This window comes from Sus scrofa, chromosome 14 (assembly GCF_054392235.1).
Source record: "Sus scrofa isolate SSC_HxYL_T2T_F1_AM1 chromosome 14, Sscrofa_HxYL_maternal_Yorkshire_Landrace_v2.0, whole genome shotgun sequence".
Lineage (NCBI taxonomy): Eukaryota > Metazoa > Chordata > Mammalia > Artiodactyla > Suidae > Sus > Sus scrofa.
The window spans coordinates 85,461,480-85,487,656 of NC_139396.1; the positions used below are offsets into that span (position 1 = coordinate 85,461,480).

The 26,177-nt window shown below is 43.9% G+C and overlaps 1 protein-coding gene across 2 annotated transcripts in view; it reads right to left on the reverse strand.

Moving 5' to 3' along the window:
• The window catches only part of CCDC6 (coiled-coil domain containing 6), a 124,420-nt gene extending 107,537 nt beyond the window's left edge, over positions 1-16,883 (reverse strand). For both annotated transcript variants that reach the window (XR_014827962.1, XM_001929282.6), the window contains exon 1: positions 16,408-16,883. Coding sequence is in view for 1 of the 2 variants with exons in the window: in XM_001929282.6 (XP_001929317.3) it covers positions 16,408-16,722 (315 nt within the window). In the remaining variant the exon portion in view is untranslated. The remainder of the gene's footprint in view (positions 1-16,407) is intronic.
• Between the last annotated feature and the right edge of the window lie 9,294 nt (positions 16,884-26,177).

Here is a 26,177-nt window from a genome sequence, read left to right on the forward strand (position 1 = left end):
GTGGAGGATGGGAAATTCAGGCTGAGATCCCAGGCTGCTCAGAGCCTCAGGAATGATGGTGTTGGCCTTTTCTGACCCTTCTGACTTCAATCAACTAAAGCCTGGACTCTGTCAACCTCGCCCCAATTCTGTGAGTTCTTTGAGCTCCTTCATATGCATGTGCGCTTAGCTAAGAAGTTCTCCAGTTTTGCTGTTGGAGAGACATTGCTTTGGGAAAGACCCCCAGTGTTCTCCTTATTTGTTGCTAATAATAAATCCTTCCTTCTCCAGATCTTTGGCTCGGTTGTATCTTTTGGCTCAAAACCCACCAGCTTTCAGGTAATCCTTGACAGGAAACTGAGTATAAGGATTCACTACCTAAGCGTCAAAGCAACTGCCCAGACGACAGGGCAAGGACTTATGAATTTAAAAAACAAACAAAAACTGTGCTCTACTCTGAGCTCCCCCGAGGAATTTTACAGAACCTCATAGCTGTAAGTGGTCACAGGAATGAACACAGTGGTTAAGGACAGGACTGCAGGGCCAGGATGCCAATCCAGTGACTGGCAAGTTAACCACTCTGTACCTCAGCTCTCTCCATCTGTGAGGTTGCAGTAACCATGCCCTTTGGTTTTGCTGCAAGAGCAAAATCAAGTAGTGCACGCTGGTTTCCTTAGTCATTATCTGCCGTATAACCCCGAAGGTCTAAAACCCTTCTACCATCAGGGCGGAAGTGTATCAGCAACAGACAAAGGTGATGCCCAAGGCAAACTGAAGCAACAGTGCTTTTCCTAAGACCTCCTTCCAAGGGCTTTCAAAACTCTGAGGCCATAAAGTTTGTCTTCTATATCTGTGAGTATATTTGTTTTGTTCGTAAGTTGTATTTTTTTATATTCCAAGTGTAAGTGACATCATATGATATTTGTCTTTGGCTTATGTCACTTAGTATGATAATCTCTGGGTCCATCTATATTTGCTGCACATTATCCATTCTTCTTTTTTATAACTGAGTAATATTCCATTGTATAAACATTACCACATCTTCTTTAGCCATTCATCTGTTGATGGACACTGAGGTTGTTTCCATGTCTTGGCTATTATAAATAGTGCTGCTGTGAACACTGAGGTGTATATCTTTTCAAATTATGGTTTTCTCTGGATAGATGTGCAGGAGTGGGATTGTTGGATCATATGGTGGCTCTATTTTTTCAGGAACCTCCATACTGTTTTCCATAGTGGCTGCATCAATTTACATTCCCACCAACAGTGGAGGTGGATTTCTTTTTTTGGGGGGGGGGAATCAGTATTAAAATATACACACTACTATATATAAAATAAATAACCAACAGGACCTACTGTACAGCACAGGGAACTATACTCAATGTCTTGTAATATAATAAAGAATGTAAAATATATATATGTGAATGTATGTATATACACACACATATATATAACTGAATCAGTTTACTGTATACCTGAAACTAATACAACATTGTAAATGAAACATATTTCAATAAAAATTTAAAAACAAAAACAAAAAACTTCTGAAGCAAAACCACTCACCCATGGGCCAAAGGCAGCCCACCAGTTTGCAAGCCCTGAACCCTTAACAAGCCTTCTCAGAGAACTGAGGAGAAAACAAAGGCCCCATAAGTACACATGATTGCTGCCTGGCCCCACAGTGAGAGGCTAAAAGGCCCCCAAAGTCAAGCTCAGCCAAAAAGGAGAAATGAAACAAGAGGGCTGGTAGCACACAGAGAGGGAAACACCTGAGACACACAGGCAACGATGGCTTCCAGAGAGGAGTAAACACGGGAGCTGGAGGTGGGAAGACAGAGCAAGTGACAGCAAAGTGAAAGCAGCTGGAGGAAGATGAGGAGGTGATGTCCTGAGACCCCAAGGGACCACACCAAAGGAGGGGACAGTGGGTTGGCTGAGGAGAAGAGGAGGAAAAGGAAGATGGGCAAGAAACAAATCCACAGCCACCACAGAGAGAGAGAAAAGGAAGATAAAAGTGTTCAAGCGGCCTGAGGGCTTTCAGGAGTCTCACCATCTACTCCCCAAACCTGGGCGCTAAGAGAGCAGCAGGAGCCCTTTTCAGAGCGGCTCAGTGGCTTAGCGGTCAAGGTGCCATATGAACAGAGGGAGAAAGGAGTGGATTTTGGGGGGTGGGGGGAGCACACGCATGGCATGTGGAAGTCTCCGGGCCAGGGATCACACTCATGGCACAGCAGCAACCTGAGTCACAGCAGTGACAATGCCCGATCCTTAACCCACTAAACCACCAGGGAACTCAAACAGTTTTTTTTTTAAGACCTATGGGTCTTAGGATTGCCAGACAAGATATAGGATGCCTGGTTAAACTGGCATTTCAGATAAACAACAAATAATTTTTCAGTAAAAGTGTTCCTTGCCACTCTGGGGACATACATATACTTAAAAAACTACTCTGTTTACTTGAAATTTACTCATTTATTTTAGCTTTTTAGGGCTGCATCTGCAGCATATGGAGGTTCCCAGGCTAGGGGTCTAATCAGAGCTATTGCTACCGGCTTACACCACAGCCAAAGCAACTCAGGATCTGAGCCACATCTGCAACCTACACCACAGCTCACGGCAACGCTGGATCCTTACCCCACTGATCGAGGGCAGGGATCGAACCTACAACCTCATGGTTCCTAGTCGGATTCGTTTCCGCTGTGCCACAAAAGGAACTCCCTACCTGAAATTTAAATATGATGACTCCTCCTGTATTTCTATTTGCTGAATCTGGCAACCCTATCTAGTTTCCAAGTCTCTCCCCATTACACCAAGATCTCTCCAAGGACCTTGGGTTGGAAACACAGAAAGGAGTTAATGAATAAAAGGAATGAAGGGATGAGTCACACAGCCAGCTTCTGGGAGAAGGCTAACCTGCAACACACAACATTAAAGCCTAAGAACAAAAGAGTTGAGCTGTGGAACCACAGGAATCTGAGAGAAAGAATACACTGTCCTTATGAGAAGCGGCACAGCTGGCTGGTTTTCATGTGGGGCCTGACAGGTGGACTCCAGGTGCCTTTTCACATCACCCACCAGGTACGGCACTAGAGCTGCAAGGCTCAGGGCCAAGTAAGAACCAGCCAATCAGGAGTTAAAGTCATCAGTGCTAACCTTCCCCACCTAAAAGAGTTCAATGGACAGGCACTCAAAGTAGCTTTGGGAATGGAGTTCGCTGGTGGCCTAGAAGTTAAGGATCTGATGTTGTCACTGCTGTGGCAAGGGTTCCATCCCTGGCCCGGAAATTTCTGCGTGCCTGAGGCTTGGCCAAAAAAAAAGTTGCACAGAAGGGAGGTGGGGAGAAACCGAAGACTCCAACAGCCTTGGCTCGAGCTGAGAGATGACAGCGAGACAGGTATGTGCCTTCCTGGGTTCGCATCAGCTTACTTTTCAGCTTGTTTACTTACAATGGTAGCTGAGTCCCTGAAGTGCACCCACAGCCTGTCTGTCCTCCTTTCCCCCTCATCACACCAAAAGCCTTCACGCAGGGCAATAAATCCCAACAGGGCCTTAATGAAAAGCATGTTCCTTCAACCTTCAGAAAGTCCCCAGGCTACCACTTCTATGGCTAGAGGGGGAGCCAGAGATGACAGAAAGACAACTGGGTCCATTGAGAGGTCCCCTGTGAACAGAGCAAACTGCAGGCCTCCCACAGACCGGCCCCCAACCAGTTCACAGGCTGAGGCGGTCCCTCCATTCCTCCAGCAGGTGCGCACTGCAAGCCCCAATGTCATCAGATTCAGGGAGTCCTGTTTTGGTTTCCATTTTTTAGACAGGTCACTTGGCAGGAATGGCACTCGTGTCTCAGCCATCAAAGTCTACCCTCTAGAATTGGTACCCCCACGAAACAGGGTTAAGGGTGACACCACAGAGACGCTGGTGGACTATCTGCTGCCGGCTGTTTCCAGACAGAAAACCGGGGAAAGGCACATGTTGGGTCTTTTTTCAAGAAATAACAGAAAAGAGCCCTACAACCGACTGACAAGAAAAAAGCAGATCTTTTAGGAAAAGTGTTTCCCTCCTGCTGGCCTGTAACTTTGACGCGGCCACACAGGCTGGCTTTATCCTGACTCACCAAACCCTAGGAAATCGGCCGAGTTCCCAGGCATCCCCAAGTGCCAGAAAAACACAGGCCCTAATAAGCCAGGCTGCAGAGCTCTGCAGCCTGAGGTCTCCAGAGAGCTCCGAGCTTGCGGCCTCTGCCGCCCCCTCTCAGCTTTCCAGAGGCTGTTTTGCACCATCATATTATGTACAGGATGATATTATATACCAAAACACTTGGATGTGTACTGTTTCACCCGATCCTACTAAGAGAAGGTGGAAGCAAGACTGGTACTAATCCTAAAAACTGTTGTTCTGTTTTGTTTGGGGGTTTTTGGGCCACACTCATGGCACGCATAAGTTCCTGGACCAGGGATTGAACCTGTGCCACGGCAGTGACAATGCCAGATCCTTAACCCACTGCACTACCTGGGAACTCCTAAAGACTATAGTTTTACCAGGTAAGTCCACCGAGGCTCAGAGGGCAATGTAACATGATTAGCGAAGTAGCCAGAACCTCAATTAACTGGAACCCACATTCTCTAGGGCCTTGTGTCCTCTGTTGTGCCACACCTTCTCACGTTGTCCCAGTGCCCTGATCAACACGTCCCAGTGCCCTGATCAACACGAACGGAAGGGGGCAGGGCTGTCCAGGGGCAGGGTTACAACTAGAAACAATCCCACAGATACTTGGGCAGGGGAATACTGCACAGCAATAGCAAAGAACCACTGCTACAGGTAACACGGATGCTGTTAAATATGAGTCACTGCAGGAACTAGGATAAGAAATCAAAGCATCTACACAAATCCAAAACACATTCTATCTAAAGCCACTTATAATACAAAGCTCAAAAATAAGCAAAATTAATCTCCAGTAAGAGAAGTTAGAACAAGGTTACTTTTAGGGGATGATGACAGAGCACACGGGAAATGTGGGAGTGCTGATCCTGGCATGCATCTTGAGGAGTGTAATGACTGACACTGGTGAATTCACCTCTAAATTCACCGGGCATTTTTCCATCAATTTGTGTATTCAAAGCCCGGGTACTTTACTGTATGTCATACTCCATTAGAGAGTTTATAAAAAGTAAACCTGGGCGCCCCCCCAAAATAAATTCCACAAACTTTACTGAACAGCTGCTGCACTGAGGACGTGGAAAAGGCCAATGATACTTCAAATGTAGGCTCTGATGTGTGGTCTGCACGCAAGGAATGGTCAGACTGACTGCCCGGCTCGAACCCTGGACTCACCTCTCGCTGCCACCTTCGCCAGGCTGCTGAGGCTCCTACACGCTGTTTCTTCATCTGAGACACAGAGACGGTACAGGGCTGCTGTGAGAGTGAAGTGAGTCCCTGACCGTAGCTCTAGTATCATGGAATAAGATGGACCATCTTAGAGATGACAGATGACAAAGTACTCATCTCACAAGAATCTCGAAGGAAAACACCGTCTGCACCAAGCAGCCAAGAGTGGATTAAGAGCTCCTACTGCCACCCCACCCAACCGCAGCCCCCCGGTTCTGTCATCAGCCCCTGGACAGAACCCAGGAACAGAGCCCAAACAGGGCTCTGCACACTCATGGATACCTCCTCCTGCCCCCGCCGAGATTCACTTCAATTTATCCTCCATGTTTCAGCTTAAACATCACCTCCCAAGCGAGAGCCCAGCCCCACTCTCGGCTGGAGTCAGGGGCCCTCCACCAACTCCCCAAGGGCAATCTCATCCCACTTGCTAACCGTGGCACACTGCCCAGCATACAGCAGATGATCAATACATTTGCTGAAAAAAACCCACTCTTACTGCACTCGTCAGACTATTTTTGAGTAGAAGCTATAACATAAGTATAAAGAAACTGGTTCCAGACTGGGGTGTGGGGGAGGGATTGGGGAGGCAGGGGGAGGGGCCCAGATGGCTGGGCTCTCAGCAGAGGTGGCACCTACTGGGGTACACTGGACAGGATAAGGGGTGGAACAGACCAAGGCCCAATGCTGGAGGGAGACAGAGCTGGAAAGGGGTGCAAGAGACAACTCCACACACACTGAAGGCCCCCTCTTTACCACTATTTCTTTTCCAAAGTAGGGAGTTTGCTACCTGGGAAACATTCCCTTAGGCCTGGGCTGGTAGTCTGGGAACTTGCTGCGGGAATGGGCCCTAACTACTCTCAATAGGGGAAGAGGACAATGAAAATGAAAACGTCAACAAGATAAAAACTTCATAAATTGTGTAGCCTTGTGCTTAGCACAAGGGTGCTGAGGCCAGACCAGAGTCCAAATTCCAGCACCCTGATAAGCCCTGGGTCCTCAGGCAAGTCACCTAACCTCTCTGGGCATAAATTTGCAAGTTTGCAGTCATGGGGCAGTGCAGTGCCGAGGGTTCAATCAGAGACTACAGGCAAACCCCCTCAGACAGCATCCATTCCAGAGTAAGCACCAGATAAACACCAGCTGTTGTCACAGCAATGCAAGACGACATGCAAGGAGAGCAATGCTGGCAAGTAAGGGCTGCTCTTCATTTCTCCAAACTTTTCCTTTTCAAGCTTTCTTAAATGATGGTTTACTTAAAATGCTATCAAGGAAATTAAGTATAAGAAAGGAGAAAGGAAAGAAAAACAAAAAAAAAAAAAAAGGAAGGAAGGAAAGAAGAAAGAAACAACCAACCATCATCTACAAGGTGCTAGGCCAATTCTTTTCTCATTCCCAGAGGACAAGCTTTCCCTGCAGGTTCCAGACTCTCAAGGGCTCTCCACAGCTGGGTGCTTACTCTAAAGGCAAATGAGGACCAGTGGTGCGGGGCTCAGGGCTGGGGTGCCATGTGTTTGCTGAATGACAGAAAAGAACCAGATGGGGGATAGCCAACAGGCAAGAAAAACTGAAGTCGGAGCAAGATATCAACAGCACTTTAATTAAAACGCTTTGGGTCCAAATTCATAACTTCAACACCAGAACAATAACAAAAAGCAGGTAGCTGCTTTTATAGATCAGAGAAAAATTTTCCTTTAAAAAATAAAAAAAAAATTTTTTTTGGCTGTACCCATGGCATGAAGAAGTTCCCAGGCCAGGGATCAAACAAGCACCACAGTGGCAACCCCAGCCACTGCAGAGACAACAATGGATCCTTAACCTAAGCTACATGGGAACTCCCAAAAAAAAAATTCAATCACTAGAAATAGAGGTTTTTCAGGGACGGAAGGTAAGGGAAAATGGAGAGTCATTGTTTAATGAAGGCAGTTTCTGCTTGAAAAAGTTCTGGAAATGGATAGTGGTGATGGTTGTACAACACTGTGAATGTAACTGTGCCAATGAATGTACACTTTAAAATGATTAAAATGGTAAATTTTGGAGTTTCCGTCGTGACTCAGTGGAAACCAATCTAACCAGTATCCATGAGGACATGGGTTTGATCCCTGGCCTCACTCAGTAGGTTAAGGATCTGGAATGGCCGTGAGCTGTGGTATAGGGCAAAGGTAAGGCTCGGATCCGGCGTTGCTGTAGCTGTGGTGTAGGTCAGCAGCTGTAGATACAATTCAGCTCCAAGCCTGGGAACCTCCATAAGCCATGCGTGCAGCCCTAAAGAGACAAAAAAACAAAACAAAATAAAATGGTAAATTTTATGTCATGCATACATTCCCACAAAAAACAATCACCAAAAAAAAGAGTCACTGGCCTTCTTCTCTGGGTACCTAAGATATTTCTCAATAATAAGCTACATGCAATCAAGGTTTAAAATGATGTGAAATAATTAATATACTTTTTAAAAGACAAAGCACTTTATCCAGTAGTCATGTCGACCTAAGGTAGTCCACACCTCTGCTTTATGGTATATATTCTTAAAATTGTCCTCCTTGGTTAACAAAGATGTTAAAATTATATAGCTGATTTTTTTTCCCTCAAATCTTAGTGTTTCTATAGTCAGGAGCTACTATACGAAGCAGAGACACAATGTTTTGACTCCAAGCAAATGTTTTTGTTTAGATAAATTAAGGCCTGTCTAGTGAAGAACCAAAAACAAAAACAAAGACCTCAATAAAAGTTATTATTTGAGTTGGTATATTAAGATAATTGGGGGAAAAAAAAAACCCTCTGCTCACATGCAAATAATTTCATGAGTTGAGAAGATCTTTCTATAATTAAACCCCAAATAAATTATTTTCCTCTCAAGACTATTTTAAGCCCTTCTAATTCAATCTCAAAAGCTTTGAGAGCACTCTGTTCACTTAGGAAAGAAACACCTGAGGAGTTTAATGCAGATACTAGATTTCTAAGAACTTTCCTTAGCTACACCCCTAACTCCATGTTGTTTATTTTCATTCTTTTACTTTCCTCTTTCCTTCCATGGAAAACTTTTTTGAGAGATGACCTCTGGCTGGCTGGCTAAGTATCCCAGCTCTGCCCCTCAGTACCGCGTGGCCTCATTTGATCCCAGGTGCCCTGAGATGCCCTGGAGGGAATTAACCAGCTCACTCAGGACACACACCTGGCGCCCCCTGAGCCCGCGTTGATCTGGAACAGATGCGGGGCAGATTACCCCGTCAATCAACACTGCTTTTTTAAAAAACTGGTTTGAAACCGCCCATAAACTAGAATCTCGAATCTGAAGCTTAAGAAGTTTTTGCTTCACAGTTCCCGACAAAAGACTTAAGAAATGTGGTCCATTTTCTGTGAAAGGAAAGTGGGTGGGCCCTAGAGTGTAACAGGAATAGAGGGAAATAACATCTAGATGATTTCGAGCTACAGGCAGATGTAAATGATGAAATTAAAAACATTTATGACATTTCCTCTCAATCATCACCACGTAAGAAAGAAAATTAAAAACCAACAGCCTTTCGGTGCCACCTGGACACAGACAAATTGAGCAACAGTTCTCTCCATTTCTGCCATACAAAATAAACGACAAGCTAATTAAACTAGCAGGAGATATGACATACTGTTTCCCTCCAAGGTGTTCACGCAGAAAGATGCACTTCATTTCCAGATTGATTAGATGAACTTCGATGTGGATGGTGTAAGGTACAAGACCTCTGTGGACCCCGTGCACCTGTCTGCCTGAAGGGCCTATCTTGCTTGAACTTGCATGTGGGTTATTTCTGCACTTTACAACTATCTGGGCTGCAAAGTGCTGGAGGGGGAAGGACCATTCCTTCTGCTCAGAATTCCTTACAGCACCAGCCAGGGCCAAGCTGAATGAAGTCCAGTGCAGTCCTTGGTAGGAGAAGCCCTTTGAGTCTTGCAGAGTATTTGGCACAAGAGAGATAGGCAGTTCACAAGTACTTATAGGTTGACTCCTGCCTATTTCAGGCTGTATTTATCACACCCCATTCTGTGCCTTACTGGCGGGGGGCGGGGGGGGGGGCAGTCACAGACAATTTCCCAGCATTCAGCAAGTATTAAGATGAATTTTAATCACCAACCCCCATACATCAGATCCAGGGACCAATAATAAGGAAGGGGGTGAGTTAATTCTCAATAACCATCAAACTATTAGCCCCTTTTTCCAGTATTCTCCCTAGGAAAACACCTATGCAAAGCGACACTTGTGATTTACCGATAGGTGCACTGCAATAAAATCCACAGCTCTGAGCTTGACAGCCATAAAGATAAGAAAATATAACCAGCATGGCGAATAAAGAAGAGTCTCCAAGTTAACCCCCCTCCAAGATCCTGATGATTAGACATATTTTCCAGAGCATTCGCTGCCCTGTCAGGAAAATTTCAACCACCCCTAAGCAGGAACACCCTGAACCCGTGAACATTTACTTTGCCAGCTTTGACAATCACGCCATCGATCTAAAAGCAACTGCACTGTGATGGAAAACAAAAAGCAACACCTACCCACTGAGGGGGAAAGGACAGGAGGGAACAAGGAAGATGACTGTTACTCCTTGCTCAGCCTGGCTGTCTAAATTTAAAAGCTCAGATTAGCCTTTCATGGTGCAAACACAATTATCTCGGCAAGGCATGACTTGAGGAAGAAGAAAAAAATGCAAGCCAGTCAGGTGTGACACTGCGTCAAACCCAAGCCCCAGGTCGACGCCCACAAGGATTCAGCATGTCTCCTGGTCCTGTTTGGAGATAATTCAAGTTTCAGGCATTTCAGGTGCCTAGGACTTGCACTGATGCAGCCCCATCCCCATGGCCCACTGCTGTTTCCCAGAAGCGGCTGTGGAGCATTTCAACCTTAAATCAAGTTATAAGTAACACCTGCGGTGATCTGTCACCATCACCAAAACAGAGGCAGCAAATCTGAACACTTCCAAGAGAGCCACTTTTCCCCCTAAGCCTTGCTCAAAAACCCTTGGAAATGTGAACCCAAAGACACTTTGTCCCCTTTTAGAAGTGAAATGTATCATGAATACCTAGGTATAGGCTACAGTTAGAAGTCAAAGGCTGTAGGACATATGTTCTCCAAAGTATACAGTGTAGCCATTCATTATCCAACTGCAGTGAAGATGGTGTTTGCTGTGGTTCTGGACACAGGCCTGAAGGTGGATCTATGAAGCACAAGGTCAGGAGACAGTCTCCCTTACCCAGCAGAAAAACAAAAACACTTCATCAGCAATGCCTCTGGGGCCAACCCAACATCCCCTTGAGTGTCTACTGCACGGCAGGCACTGAGGAATGGAAGTGAACAAGTCAAATGCTGCCCCCAAAGGAATGAACACATCTTCCATCTCCCAAAGGGGAGACTGATGTGATGGGGGGTCAACTGCAGGAAGTTTCATGAATGGGCACATAACCCAGTGTGTGGCTGGCAAAGGGGCAGTGATGGTGTTCAGTGGGGTCAGGGAAGAAGTACAGTCTACTTGGATTTACAAGGTGGGGGGTGGGGAGAAGAACATTTAAGGACTTTAAAGTCGACGTACATCCTAGAGAAGCCAGAGAAACCTACTGAAATTTCAGGAACTAGCAGTTGAGCATAGTGAGAGCTTTAAGAATGTGAGGGTTGTGTCTGGGGCCAAATCACACTGGGCCTGGTAAATCACAGAAAGTTCACCTGGATCCAGAAGGCAATGGAAGCTTTTAAACAATGACTACTTCAGATTTTTGCTTCAGACCAACATCTCTGGTCTTGAATAAGTAGTCACCACAAACTAGATACTGGCAATTCTCTCAACTACTTCCCATCCTCAGCAAAATAAAGAAAAGCTCAATAATAGACTGTCACAACCTCCTCTACGATTTTGTGGGTTTTTTCTTAATCAAATACAAACATTACATGAAACACCAAGAAGAAATCTAAGAATAGCCCCTATTTAAGACTGGACCTGTGGGAGTTCCCATCATAGCTCAGTGGTTAATGAACCCAGCTAGTATCCATGAGGACCCAGGTTCAATCCCTGGCCTTGCTCAGTGGGTTAAGGATCCAGCGTTGCCATGAGCTATGGTGTAGGTCACAGAGGCGGCTCGGATCCCGAGTGGCTGTGGCGAAGGCTGGCAGCTACATCTCTGATTCGACCCCTAGCCTGGGAACTTCCATATGCCATGGTGCGGCCCTAAAAAGATTAAAAAAAAAAAAAAAAAGACTAGACTTGTGGATAATGAGACCCAACTGTGACGCCATTCTTTTCTCAAAGTTGTATCTAAATTTAGGTGCTTCCCTAAGAATCCAAGAAAATAGAAAAATTTTTTAAGCAGGAAAAAAGAGAAAGACACACACTATACCTTTTTGACAAGGGCAATATCAATCTGATAGCTATATAGTCTGCTAAAATATAGTCTTTAAAAGTGGAAAACAGTGTATTAGGCTTCCAAAGTAAATAATCCAAAATCCATAACATTAACTACACGACGGCCTTATTTGGTGAATAAAATCATTACACTGTTCATGTTTAAAATAGCCAGGTTTTCTAATCATGCCACACTAACATGTTTCTTTACTATAACTTCAAAACATCTTTGTATTTCTGTATTTTCCTAAATTTCCATAATGAAAGACTGGTTTTATAGATAAAGACACTTAAATTCTAGTGATTTATTATAGGCCTTTATTTCCAAACTAAACTAATGTTGAAGTTCTGAACTGGCCCAGAAAACACATCTTAGAGAACTAGCCATGCCAGGTATGGCTGAGAAACTAGTCAGAACTTATAAGCCATTCAATTACTCCACACAATTGCATTTCCGCACCATCTCAGAGACCGTGACCCCTGAACACCTCTCACCACACTGAATCAGATAATCTCCAACTACATTTTAACCCATGGTACAAGCCAGATAGATCTAGCCTAACATCTAAAAGCTGCTCAACAGCGTGACTGAGCGTTTGTTTTTTGTTTATTTTCTCTGCTCCAAAGAAGAAATTATGATCTATAATCAGCAGCCTAGTTCCACTGCTGATTTACTGGGAGAAATTGGATAATCATGCAAAACATTCCATTCCACCTCTAACCCAAATAAAACACACCAGGGGCAAGCTGGAACACCAGAACTTGTAGCACATGGATGAAAGGCTTGGTTGGGTTGATTCTTCCCTATAGCTGATGTTAACCTCTCAAATACATGCTGAGAACAGACACCCAGGAAGCCAGTCCTTTATTATATGGGTAACTTGACCAGACAAAGCAACTACATACCAAAAGAAACAAAATAACCATTGGTTAAGACTATGGTTCTACTGGCTTTTGGACTTGGCTTAAAAAAAAAGAGAATACAGGAGTTCCCTTGTGGCATAGCAGGGTAAGGATCTGGCATTGTCACTGCAGTGGTTCAGGTTGCTGCTGTGGTGCAGGTTCAATCCCTGGCCCAGGAACTTCTATAGATTGCGAGCACAACCGAAAAAAAAAACACAATACAGAGATACCACTGCACACCTACCAGAATGGACTAATTCAAAATACTGCTAACACCAAATGCTAGCCAGGGTGTGGAGCCACAGGAACTCTCATGCACTGCTGGTGGGAATGTGAAATGGTACAGCCACTTTAAAAAAAAGCCTGGCAGTTTCTTAACGAAAGCAAAATATTCTTAGCATACCATCCAGTAATTGTGCTCCTTGGTATTGACCCAATCGAGCTGAAACCTTGAGTCCACACCAAAACCTGCACACAGATATTTACTGCAGCTTTATGCATAACTGCCGAAACTTGGAAGCAACCAAGTCCTTCAGTAAGTAAATGGCAACCAAACAATGGATTATTATTCAACACTACAAAGAAATAAGCTATCAAGCCATGAAAAACATGAAGGAAACTTAAATGCGTACGACTAAGTGAAAGAAGCCAATCTGAAAAGTCTGCAGACTGTATGATGCCAACAATAAGACATTCTGGAAAAAACTATGGAGACAGTGAAAAGATCAGTGGTGGTGAGGAGTCAGTGAGGGACGAAAAGGCAGAGTATAGGGGATTTTTAAAGCAATGATCTGCTCTGTATTCTATACTGGAGATTTATGTCCTGGCACACCTGTCCAAACCCATGGAAAGTACAGAAAAATGAACCTTAATATAAACTGTAGACCTCAGGTGACTATGATTTTTCAATGTTGGTTAATCTAATGTAACAAACGTACCACTCAGGTGGGGCATGTTGCTAATAAAGGAGGGGAGGAAAGGCAAGGGCATTTTGGGGAAATCTCTGTAACTTCTCAATTTTGCTGCGAATCTAAAACTACTCCAAAAAATAGTTTAAAAAAAAAAAGAGGGCCCATTCTCTTCCCGGGGTGTGGCTGATTCACGATGTACCTTCCTGAATATGTTCAGGGAAAAGGAAAAACATCCATAAACATCACCTTTAGTTCTCAAAAACATGAAAGTTAATACTAATAATTAGAGGCGCTAGTAAAGAGCCATGAGAGTAAGTAGTAATAGGATTAGGGTACCATCTTCTCTTCAAACAAACATTAACAGTGAAAAATCCCGCAAGGCTTCATTGAATTCAATTTCTAGGCCTTGTCACAAACTTCCCAGGCAGCTACCAACAAGGGCTATGTTTCAGTCAGAAGTGTCAGGGGCTGTGAAGTTTAACCTTGACATGGATTACTACATAGTGTTGTTCAGTGGAATCCTTACATCCACAGATCCACTCCACGTAGTCAGACATTTCTCCTCCCAAATTATATACCTGAGGAGTCACGCCCACCCAACACAATCTGGGTCCTAGGTCAGTTGCTTAACTCTAACAAAAGTCTCAAAAGCTTAAAGGAATCTCTTCTCTCTTTGGCCTTAGGAACACCTGCCAAGGACCAGGGAACTAAGTAAACTGCAAGCACTTTGTTTCCCTGAATATATTCATCAGAGATTAAAGAAGTGAGAGGCCTCTGGTATGTAGAGCTGCCATCTAAAACAATTTTAAAATCTGACTCAGTGTGGCCACAGAACATTTCACAAAGCATATTTGGTAGGGTGTCAGTTTTAATAGAGGCTAAGGGCAAAGAAAGCCACCACCATGCACACTCTTCAAGCCAAGCTCTCAGAGGCCTCTGATCTTAGACACCAGGAATGAACATGTTTGTCCACGCAAAGCCAACGTGTTTGTGTCCAATCTACGGACTTACTTATAATATGGTCAAATGTCAAACAGATAACCCTTTTATTTTATCTCCACTCCCCCAGCCTCCCTCCCAAACAAACAAAAACAGCCTAAATTGCTCATTATAGGCAAGAGGCCAGAGATTCGGCTTCATAGAAGTTTTACTACTTTCGGTGGTTCACATTTTCCAAGAGGCTAGACCAATCTTCTCATTTACCAACCCCAATCTTAAATAAACTGTTTCCACCAACTTTCCCCTCCTCTCAAACCCCCACTCACCAAAAACATCTCTTTCAGCCAAGAAAGCTGCAGAAGAGGCTTGGAAGTGGCTGCCTCTGCAAATTCCTCCCCCTTCCTATCAAAAGGGCACTTCAAGAACTTTACAGTCTGGAGACTTGTGAATATTGCTCCAATTCCATTCACCAGAGCTGGATTTGAGCATGTGAAGTCTCTTTAGGCAATCAACTTCTCTCCAAGCAGCCAATCCCACAGAAACTTTGGTGGAAACCTGCTTCCTAAGCAAATTCAGGATGCCATCCAGTTCCCAAGCGTGAGCTAGCACAAAGGAAGCTTCCACACACGCTTACTCCTCCACTGCAGACTTTTCTCGCAAGGGGGGCATCCTAAACTTGCCCCATTTCCTTTTCTAGAGTGTGATCTTTGGTCCATCCCCACGTTCATGCCTTTTTCTCCATCTGCACGTTCAGTTCTAATCAGCTATTGTGCAACAGCTGCGGCAATTTAGCCCCTTGATTTCGTGACATAGTCCTCTCTCCTCCCGGCTGGGAAACTGTTTTGATCTGAATAGAGTTGTCTGTATGGGGATTCTGCATGTTAATGATGTGGCTAGCTGGCAGGGATGTTAGGTGAGAGCACACAGTGTACTTTTTCCAGTTACGTTTCGCCTCATCACAGCTAATAGGGGCCTTTCTAAGGGCCTGCTACGCTAGAAGGGAGAACTGCACACCTAATCTTATCCTCTTCGGGGGAGCCTCCAGGGGCCAGGTGGAAAGAGAACAGACAGCCTGTTCTCCCACCAAGTCTCTGGACTCCGAAGCAAAATAACCGAGACACTCCACCGCCCGTGAAGCAAACACGTATATCTTGCTCAGCCAAGGAGTCAGTCGATCCCCTTCACCCAGGCTTCAGCTTGTCCAGGCTTCAAACCGTTCCCCCCGTCCAGGCCAGTCTAAGATGCTGCGTTCTCCCGGCTATATACCGCCGCCGCCACCCCCACCCGCCCCCTGTCCAAGGAAAGGACTTCCAACGTGGTGGGAGCATCAGCTCCGGTACCCGCCCTTCCCTCTCGATCCCGGCCAGAAAACTCCACTTCCCGGATTCCCGGCCACTCTCTCCCGCGCCCTCCCCGGGCGACCCAGCCAGCGCCGTCCAGATGCCAGCCAAGTGCCCAGCCCAGCTGCGCACTCCCCGCACCCCAAACTAGGCCCCTGGAACAGGCCCCAGCCGCCTCTCTCTCCCTCAGCCTAGGTCTCCCAGATTCTGGACGCACCCCTCAGGCAGACGAGGACTGGAAAAAGTCCCACCCCGCCCCCCAGCCACGCCGCCGACCTCCAGCTCTGCCCAAGAGGGGCCTCCTCCCCAGAAGCGACAAGGGAACGTGGGTGGCGGTCCCAGCAGCCTCCTCCCGCACCCCGCGAGGGGCCTGGACCCCCGGGGAGGGCAGACCCGAGCGGCCCCGAAGGGACACCTCCCTCTCCCCCACCCTCCCGGGCCGGCAGGTCTTGGCAGGGAGCTTGCTCGCTGCGGGTCCTCGAGAGCCTGGGAGAAGTCCGGGGGACTGCCCGGGGTGGGGTGCAGCCTCTCCCCGGGGCGGGAGGAGGTCGCCCGCTGCCGCGCGCCCCCCGGGAGGGGGGGTGCACTCACGATGGTCACGCTGGCTTTGCGCAGGTCGCGGTTCTCCTCCTGCAGCGCCTTGCACTTGAGTTTGTAGGTCTCCAGCTCAATCTTGAGCACCTTGTTCTCCTGCTGCAGCGAAGCCAGGCGGTTGGTGAGCTCCTCCAGGCGGAACGGCGAGATGACAATGCCCCCCGATTTTCCCCCGCCGCCGCCGCCGCCTCCGCCTCCCCCGCCGCCGCCACCGCCGCCCGAGGTCGACGAGCAAGACGACTGCATGGCTGCCGAGCTGCCGCTGTTGCCCCCCGCCCCGTCCGTGTCGCTCTCGCTGGCGCTGTCCGCCATGACCGCGGCGGGCTGGGGAGACAACCAGGAGGAGGAGCGGGGAGGCGGCGGCGGCGAAGGCTGGGCTGCAAATGAGTGGGCGCCGGGCGAGCACAGGGGAGCGCCGATCTGGGCGCCTGGCACCAGGGCGCAGACTCCGAACGGCGGCAAGAGAAAGAGAGGGAGCTTCCCGCTGCCAAGGGACCTCCTCTGCCAGAGAACAGAGACCCCGCCCGGGCTCGGGCAGTATTGCACTGGGGCTCGCTCCAGCCGGGCCTGGCGCGCTCGCTTAGGCCGCCCAGCAAAGCAGGCCGAAAAGCTCCGAGACCCGCCTGCCGCCGCCGTCAGCCTTCTGGCGTCCGCCGGCGGGCTGGGGACGCGCGGGGCGGGCCGGTGCCTGCCGACCAGGTCAGCCTCCGCACCAGCTGCTCCCCCGCCACACGTGTTCAGAGGGAGGGCCTCCCACCTCTCTCTGCCCTAAGCCCGCCGCCGCCCAGCCTCTTCCGGGCTCGCGCCCGCTCCTGGGAAAAGGAAACCTAATGCCCCACTAGCCTCGCAGGTGCTGAGGACACGTGGAAAGGTCAGCCCGGCTCCGGCACCCAGCCCCAGCCGAGTTGTGGCCCCATCTTCTGGCGACTGTTGTGTGCTCCTGTCTCCCTCTGTCTGCTTCAAACACAGACGCAGCCCTTTTAGTTGGATCTCAGCGAGCTTGCCTAGGAAGGTTTGGAGAGCGTTCACAGAACGTTAAGTTCCTCTGCAAGGAGCCAAGGAGGGCGACGCGACAGCACCCACAGGTTAACCTCCTTAAGAAAAAAATTGCAGGAGAGACAATGTCTTTTCTCCTCCTCCTAATCATCTCGTAAACCACACTGTGCTCAATTGTTTAAACAAGGTGCAAGGTTTTTTTCCTTTTCTCTCCGTATCTTGCAGACAATGCCAGGACCTGTCGTGCAGTAGGATTAAGACAGTAACATTTATCTAATCCAAAAAGAAAAAAAGATAAACACTTTTTGTGGATTAAAATATCCCTTTAAGTGCCAACTTTCCAAAGTAACTGCGGACAGAGCATTATGCTATACAAATAGTGATTAAGTGGAAATAGAACATGACCATCATTTGCCTTTACTATCATCTTGCCCACTCCTAGAAAACTTTAAGAAGTCAAAAAAAAAAAAAAAAATTACCCTACTGTGGTCTAATACAGGGTTTTAGTTTTGAAGCATAAGAAATGCAAGATCAAAACTTGTATTTCCCCTTTACCGTCCCAAACAAAGGCTTACAGGAAATTGGCCCAGCAGGTGAGGTGATTCTAAACACTTTACACTGTTGACACAAAACAGCTTTCACTTATGTATAAAAATCAGAAAATGAAACTGACCAGACTAGTTTTATTTTCCAAGCTTAGTCAACAGAAGAACAAACCTGGAAACAGGGGAAAAAAGTGTAAATTTTTTTTCTATTGCTTTGAACTTCTGGGAAAGTTTGTAATGTGTTAGGAAGGATAAAGAAGTGCTTTAATGATTTTTATTTCAACTCCTCCATTGTCTTTAAACCTAAATTTGACCTAATGATTACAGTGTTAATTCAACAGCTAATTCCTAACAGCAGGTACCTGGGAATAAACTAAAATGCCAAGGGTTCCAAATGACATCATCTTTTACCAAGATGGCTGCTTGCAGCAGACAGCTCCAAAATGCCAATGGCAATTAAACCCCAAATTTGTCCTAATTATTTAGTTTAGTACTAGAGGACTTCTGAACTCAGCCATTATTGGTGTAGCAGGAGAACAAAAAAAAAAGTTGACTTTACTCTTCAGAAACATATAGCCAATGTCAACAATTCTGTTAGAAGTGATCCAGTTTAGTATTCACTGAGACTTAACTCCTCTCCCTCACTTTTTCCTTTTGAGGATGTGCTACTTAAGACAAGCAGCTCCTCAGATTGGAAGTGGCTTCTGGAAATCTCACTTGCTGGGTGAAATGGAGGGGTAAAGCTAGCAGGGAGTCGTGCCACATGGGGAAACTCAGACTTAACAGCATTCTTTCCGCTTTACCCCAGCACCGTGATAGAATCTTAAGAGCCAGTCTGGCTTCCATACTTCACAAGTTTCCATTGTTCCCTATCCCATAGTATCTTAAAGCTTCCACTTTCAGAGCTTACTTAAAAACATTCCTTCCAGGCAAAGCTGGGAGCAAGCTGGCTCTCTCTCAGCTTTATCACCAACTGCCTCAGAAAGAGGACTTAAATGCTTCAAGTCAGCGGAGGGGTGGAGTTTCAAGAGCCTGACTTTCTTAAAGGGCCCACGTTACAGTAACTTAAAATGGATTGGTCTGAATAGAATTAGGACAAAAACTGCTTTTTGACACGATACTTGAGGCAATAACTGCGTTTAAAAGACATTAAGAGGAAAGCCATCTTCTTAAAGCTTCCCTGCTGATACAGATGGAAATAAACGAGGGAATTTTTTTTCACTGTGGTTTTTATTGTTATTGCAAAGCAGAAGCGTGTCTAATTTTCTACTTCTTGTAAAAGTGATTACCCTTATAAACAGACCGTTTATCACAACATTAGTTCAGTAATAGCATTACGATGGAAACACTAGTTAGAAAACCAATAATATCATTTCTCAGCTTTCTGGGGGAAATGAATCAGAAGTGTGTGCTGCCTGGAGGAAGAAGAGACCAATGTAGGCCATCATTTTCATTGGAGAAATAACAAAATCTACCTTTGTCCTAAATTCAAACTGCAAAAATATAAAAACAATGAAAAAGAATACCTAGAGTCTAATTGCAAGGCACAACATCAAAATCTTTTGGTCTAATGCCATTTTTGTAGCTGATTTACTCTCTGACCTTGGAACTTTCAATAACAAAGTTAAAATAAGGGCATAAATCATAGGAAATTTGTTTAATTCTCTTTTTTTTTTTAATGGCTGCACCTGTAGCATACAGAAGTTCCCTGACCAGGGATTGAATCTGAGCTGCAGCTGTGGCAACACCAGATCCTTTAACCCACTGTGCCAGACCACAGATGGAACCAGCAACTCTGCAGTCACTTGAGCCACCACAGTCAGGTTCTTGACCCACTGTGCCACAGAGGGAACTCCTGTTATTTAACTTTTAATGCTGTACACACCTAGTTACATTACTGTCAAATATAAGTGATTTCATGCAAATCGAATGGATTTGGTGGTTGCAGAACCCACCATTTCAGTTTTAAAAAGAACTGGAGTGAAGCAAGTATGAGCTGACTATCACAGAGGGTCAGAATTTGGATAGACTCATAGAATGTGCCACTGTGGTGCTATCATTTCTTGAAAGGTAGTTGATAGTATTTATTTAACTGTACCTTGATTTAGAGGCTAAGTCTGCTCCCTGGGTCCAGTATAAGGTTTCTTACCCTTGGCACTGTTGACACTTAAAGCTGGGAAAATCTTCATTGGGGGTACAGGGAGGGGGGCTGTCCTGTGAATTGTAAGATGTTTAACAGCACTCCCAGCCTCTAACCCACTAGATACCAACAGCATGCCAACCAAACGTATCTGCAGGAGTTCCAGCTATGGCACCGTGGGTTAAAGGATCCGATGTAGGTCACAGCTAAGGCAGAGATTCGATCCCTGGCCCAGGACTTCCATGTGCCAAAAGTATAGCCGTAAAATAAGATAATAATAATAGTAATAAAAAGTGTCTCCAGACATTGCAAAATATCCTCTGAGGCGCAACATTGCCCGTGGTTGAGAACCGCTGATCTAGTGAAACAGTTACTTTTGCAGGGCAAAAGGAGGCCCACTTGGGAGTGGCTCAGGCCACATATTGATAGCATACCACTGAGTCATTAACAGGAGCTCCCTCTCATTTCAAATTCCTTGTGTCACCTAGCCAGCTCGGAGATACTGGACCCAACAGCCACATCCACACTTCTTACTATGGCTTGTCTTCAACCACCCTATTTCTTTAACACACCTTTTCAATATTTTACACTTATTCATGTTTAACTGGCCTTGCACATGCACTATCCCACCCAGGAAAGAGATCAAGTCTGCAAGATTAATTACATATCATATCTATATCCTGCCATTTGTGTTTTACTCATTATTGGTTCACAGGGAATCAAAACCCCTTCTACAAACAGCAGTCTAAGGAAATAAGTCATTAGCTAAAATAAATCAGGATGCTATTTAATTATTCCCTTGGCTGCAGGGTGTCCTTCTTTCTGTCTTGTTCCAAACCTCTAGATGGAGAGCCTTATCTGGTCATTGTTTTTACTCTATTAGCATTGTCTTCTTTCAATTAGGAACAACTGAACTACTACCTGCTCAGTTTTTTACTTTATTAAGTGATTAAATTTTAAAACCCTCAAGGAGTTAAATTATTTAGCAGATTGACATACCTGAACAGAGAACTATCAAAGTAGAAGATAAATCTGAGAAAATTAGGATGCCGCATAGAGACATACCAAGTTATAAGAGCACACAGGAGATGGAGTTCCTGCTGTAGCACAATGGGTTAAGAACCTGACTGAAGTTGCTCAGGTGGCTATAGAGGCATGGATCAATCCCCAGCCCTGTGCAGTGGGTTAAAGGATCTGGACTTGCAGCTGTGGGTAGATTCAGTCTCTGGCCCAGGAACATTCATATGTCACAGGTGTTGCCATTTAAAAAAAAAGAGGATAGAGCAACAAATCCTGACACACATATAATAGGTATTCAAGAATTATAAAACAAAGAGGAAGAATGAAGAGGCAATATTTAAAGTGATTGCTGACAACTTTTTGGAACTTTTTTGGAACTTAATATGAATGGTCATATTAAGAATGTAAAATGAGAATGGAATAAGATAAATAAAAACAAAGCTATATAAAAAGAAATTCACACATATACTGGTAAAAATTCTGAAGACCAAATGCAAAAAAATGAAAGCAATCTTATATAAAACCAGAAAGAGAAAAAAACAACAACAGAAAAATTGTTCTTTAAAGAAAAGTTACTAACAATTAGAGTGTCAATAGATTTCTTAGCAGCAATAGAAGCCAAACGACAATGCAATTATGTCAAAATGCTAAGAGAAAATAACTATACTAGGATTCTATGCATGGATATTCAAATTTTTAAAAATAAAACTCAATTAAAGATATAAGACAAATACAATGCCACTAACATGGTCCAACTAAAAGAATTTCTAGATGCTTTACTGGAAGAAGTAAGATAAAAGAAAGTATCATGGGCAAAGAAACTTGGAAGGAAGTAGATAAATTTAAACAAATACTAATTATGTAAATTAAAATAATAATGATAGCGAATAATGGGAGTTAAAAACAATTTTAATAATTACTATCTTAGGGAGAATTACAATACTGGGAAACAACAACAAATTAATAGAGCAGAATTAGAGTTAAGGCATTCTAAAAACTTTATGTTCAAAAGGAAAATGGAGATCATGATTTGCTTAAGTTTTTGAGTAACATATGTTAAAATTTTAGAGTAATCCACTAAAGGAATAGAAATGAAAATTTTAACTTCCAAATCAGTAGAGGGGAATAAAGGAGAACAGCAAATGCTTGATCAATCCACTAGAGGATTAAGAGTTCTCTTATAATAATAATGAGTTCTCTTGTGGCTCAGCAGCTTAATGACCTGGCATCACTGCAGCAGCTCAGGTCACTGCTGTGGTGTAGGTTCGATCCCTGGCCCAGGAACTTTCATATGCTACTGGGTGTGGCCCAGAAATTAAAAATTAAAATTAAAAAATTAAAAGCTAAAAGGAGAAAAGAGAACAGAGAAAATCAGAAATAGAAACCACACACATAAGCAAAAAATCAGAGAAATTCATGCAAATATATGAGAAAGCATAATAACTATAATTGATCCTACCTATAAAAACAGCAAGATAATCAGACTAGGAAAAAAATCAGCCATATTTTTTATAAGACCATAAGACATTTAAACTAAGTACTTTGAAAAAAAATGAAAAATGGTGTATTTTACAAAAACCTACAATAGAAAACTGAAGAATCATGGACTTGGAGAAGAGACTTGTGGTTGCCTGATGGGAGGGGAAGGGAGTGGGAGGGATCGGGAGCTTGGGCTTATCAGACACAACCTAGAATAGATTTACAAGGAGATCCTGCTGAATAGCATTGAGAACTATGTCTAGATACTCATGTTGCAACAGAAGAAAGGGTGGGGGAAAAACTGTAATTGCAATGTATACATGTAAGGATAACCTGACCCCCTTGCTGTACAGTGGGAAAATTAAAAAAAAAAAAATTTATCATAGAAAAAAAAAAAAAAAAGAAAACTGAAGAAGCCATATTAAAATGTCTCTCAAAGAAATCAAAAGTGCTATCAGTGCTATAAACTACAACAGAAAGCAGAACATAATAACTAGAGAAAGAAATTACATTTTTATGTACCTAGTAATATAGCCTCAAATATATGTATTAAAAATTAACAGTTATAAGTTGACAAATCCACAATTATCATCTGTGACTGCAGCACATCTCGCTGTTGAAAGATTAAGCAAATAGAAAACTTAAAAGAATGTGAAAGATTTTGACTACAATTAACAAGCTTGATCAAATATGTGTGTGTGTTTGTGTGTGTGTGTGTACACCTGCACTTAACAATTGTAGAACACATGGAACAAGCCTTATTTTCAGGCACATGACTTACCAAAACTGACAATGAACTAGGTTACAAGGCAAGTTTCAACACATAATATCTCATATTTATTAGGTGCTTACTCTGTGCCAGACACTGGCAAAATGCTTCAGTGCTTCACATGTGTTAACTTGTTTAATCCTCACAATAACCCTAGAGGAGTAGTTATTATTATCGCCATGGTAAAGATGAGGAAACTCATGCTAGGAGAAATAAAGAAAATTGCCCGAGCTCATCAACTGACAGATTGGACTGTGGTTCAAACTAATGTAGTCTGCAGATACACAGTTGTGTTGTTTTTTTGTTTGTTTTTTTTTTGTAGAGAGAAAAATTTTAAAGATACATTCTAGTAAACATTCTAAACACCCTGAATTGATAAGTTTTGCCATTTGGTCCTATTTCTTTAGTATTTTCCTCCTTTTCAAAGTCATAGAACACTTACAGGTAAGCCCCTTTAATAAGGACTCAGAGTTTGATTTCCAACCTCTTCTCCATTATAGATATATATCCTTCTAGTTTTATATGTATAGATATGTATCCTTCTAGTTTTGTATGTATTTTATACATTAAAAGACCAATATGTGCCACTATTAAACATATTTAATATTGTTTTTTGATGAGCATGTGCTAATTGCACATATACATAGATATCAATTTTTTTTTTTTTTAATGACTGCACCCATGGCATATGGCAGTTCCCTGAGCCAGGGATCAAATCTGAACCACAGCTGCAGCAACATGGATCCTTTAACCCACTGTACTGGGCCAGGGATCAAACCCAAACCTCCACAGTGACCTGAACTGCTGCAATCGGATTCTGTACCCAGTGTGCCAAGTCGGAAACTCCTATATGGGTATCAATTTTAAAAATTATATGGAGAGGGTAGGGAAGGTCATCTTGTGTAGAAAAAATGAGATTGCGGTTTAGACCAAAAAAAGAGTGAATACTTGAGTGAGGTCAGAGGAGAAGCTCTATGAGAGCAAGTGACAAGAGATGGAAATTAAGACAGATTTCCAGCATTTTTCTATGCCACAGGAAGGAATTTAGATTTTATCCTGTAGGAAATAAATTAGAACTCTTTTCCTTTCTAAAGAGGAAAGTAATATGTTCATCTTAAAGCAAAATAGAGACATCATAATATTTCACTCCAAATAATTTTCCTACATAACCACAATACAATTATTATCCCTGATAAAATTAACTGCATTTCCCTTAATATCATTTAATACTCTATTGATATCAAATTTTCACAATTGTCTCCAGCATGTCATCAACAGCTGGCTTATTCAAATCAGGATTTAATCGAAGACCACATATTGTATTGCATTTGGGGCTTTTTTGTCTTGTCTTTTTCATTGTAATAAAGCCCTCCCATCACTTTTTCTTTTTTTTTTTCTTCATCACTTTTTCATTTCATTAAAATACTGAAGATAATTGTAGAATATCCCACTTATAGCTTTGCCCAATTTCTTTCTTTAGAAATTGTTTTGGAGTTCCCGTCGTGGCGCAGTGGTTAACGAATCCAACTAGGAACCATGAGGTTGTGGGTTCGGTCCCTGCCCTTGCTCAGTGGGTTAACGATCCGGCGTTGCCGTGAGCTGTGGTGTAGGTTGCAGGCGCGGCTCGGATCCCGCGTTGCTGTGACTCTGGCGTAGGCCGGTGGCTACAGCTCCGATTGGACCCCTAGCCTGGGAACCTCCATATGCCGTGGGAGCGGCCCAAGAAATAGCAACAACAACAACAACAACAAAAAAAAAGACAAAAAAGACCAAAAAAAAAAAAAAAAAAAAAAAGAAATTGTTTTAATTTTTTCTCTGCCCTTTGTATATCCTGTAAATCAGAATTTAGATATGAAGCTTCTTTTTTTTAAGATTTTTATTTTTCTATTATAGCTTTTTTTTTTTTTTTTTTTTTTTTTTTTTTGTCCTTTTGCCTTTTCTAAGGCCGCTCCCGAACATGGAGGTTCCCAGGCTAGTGGTCTAATCGGAGCTGTAGCCGCTGGCCCACACCAGAGCCACAGCAACGCGGGATCTGAGCCACGTCTTTGACCTACACCACAGCTCACAGCAACGCCAGATCCTTAACCCACTGAGCAAGGCCAGGGATCGAACCCGCAACCTCATGGTTTCTAGTCGGATTCGTTAACCACTGCTCCACGACGGGGACTCCAAAAGATGTACTTTTTGTAGAAAAAAATTGCTTGCCAAGAATGAATAGTAAACCTAAATGTAACCATTTAACATATTGAATCTGAAGTTTAACATGTACCCCTTCCCCCAAAGAAAACTCCCTTGTGGTCTGAAAGTTTTATAAGATGGTGCTACCAAACAAAGAAAACAAATAATCCCTGTCTTATACAAAGTGTTCCAGAAAATAGAAAAACAAGGAAATAACCCACAACTATTTTATGAGGATAATAAACCTGGTACTAAAACCAGACAGGGGCAGTACAAAAAAAAAAAAGAAAAAAAAAGTTAAGTGTTAGACTTCTAACTATTCACCAAAATTGTTCATATCCCCCAACCTCCCTTGCAGTCAGTTATGAACACATGACATTTTTCCCCAGAGTGGATATGTGTCACCACCACCATACACAGAAAATGAAAAATTTCAAGCACGTGGGGGGTCCCCTGCTGGTTCAGTGGGTTAAGCTTCCAGCATTGCACTGCTGTGGTTCAGGTCACTGCTATGATATCAGTTCAACCCCTGGCATGGGAACTTCCTCATGACACAGGTGTGACCAAAAGAAGAGTTTCAAACATAGTCTTTAGTACTTTTTTTCCTTTATGATTAACTGTAACATTGACCTCCAGGTCT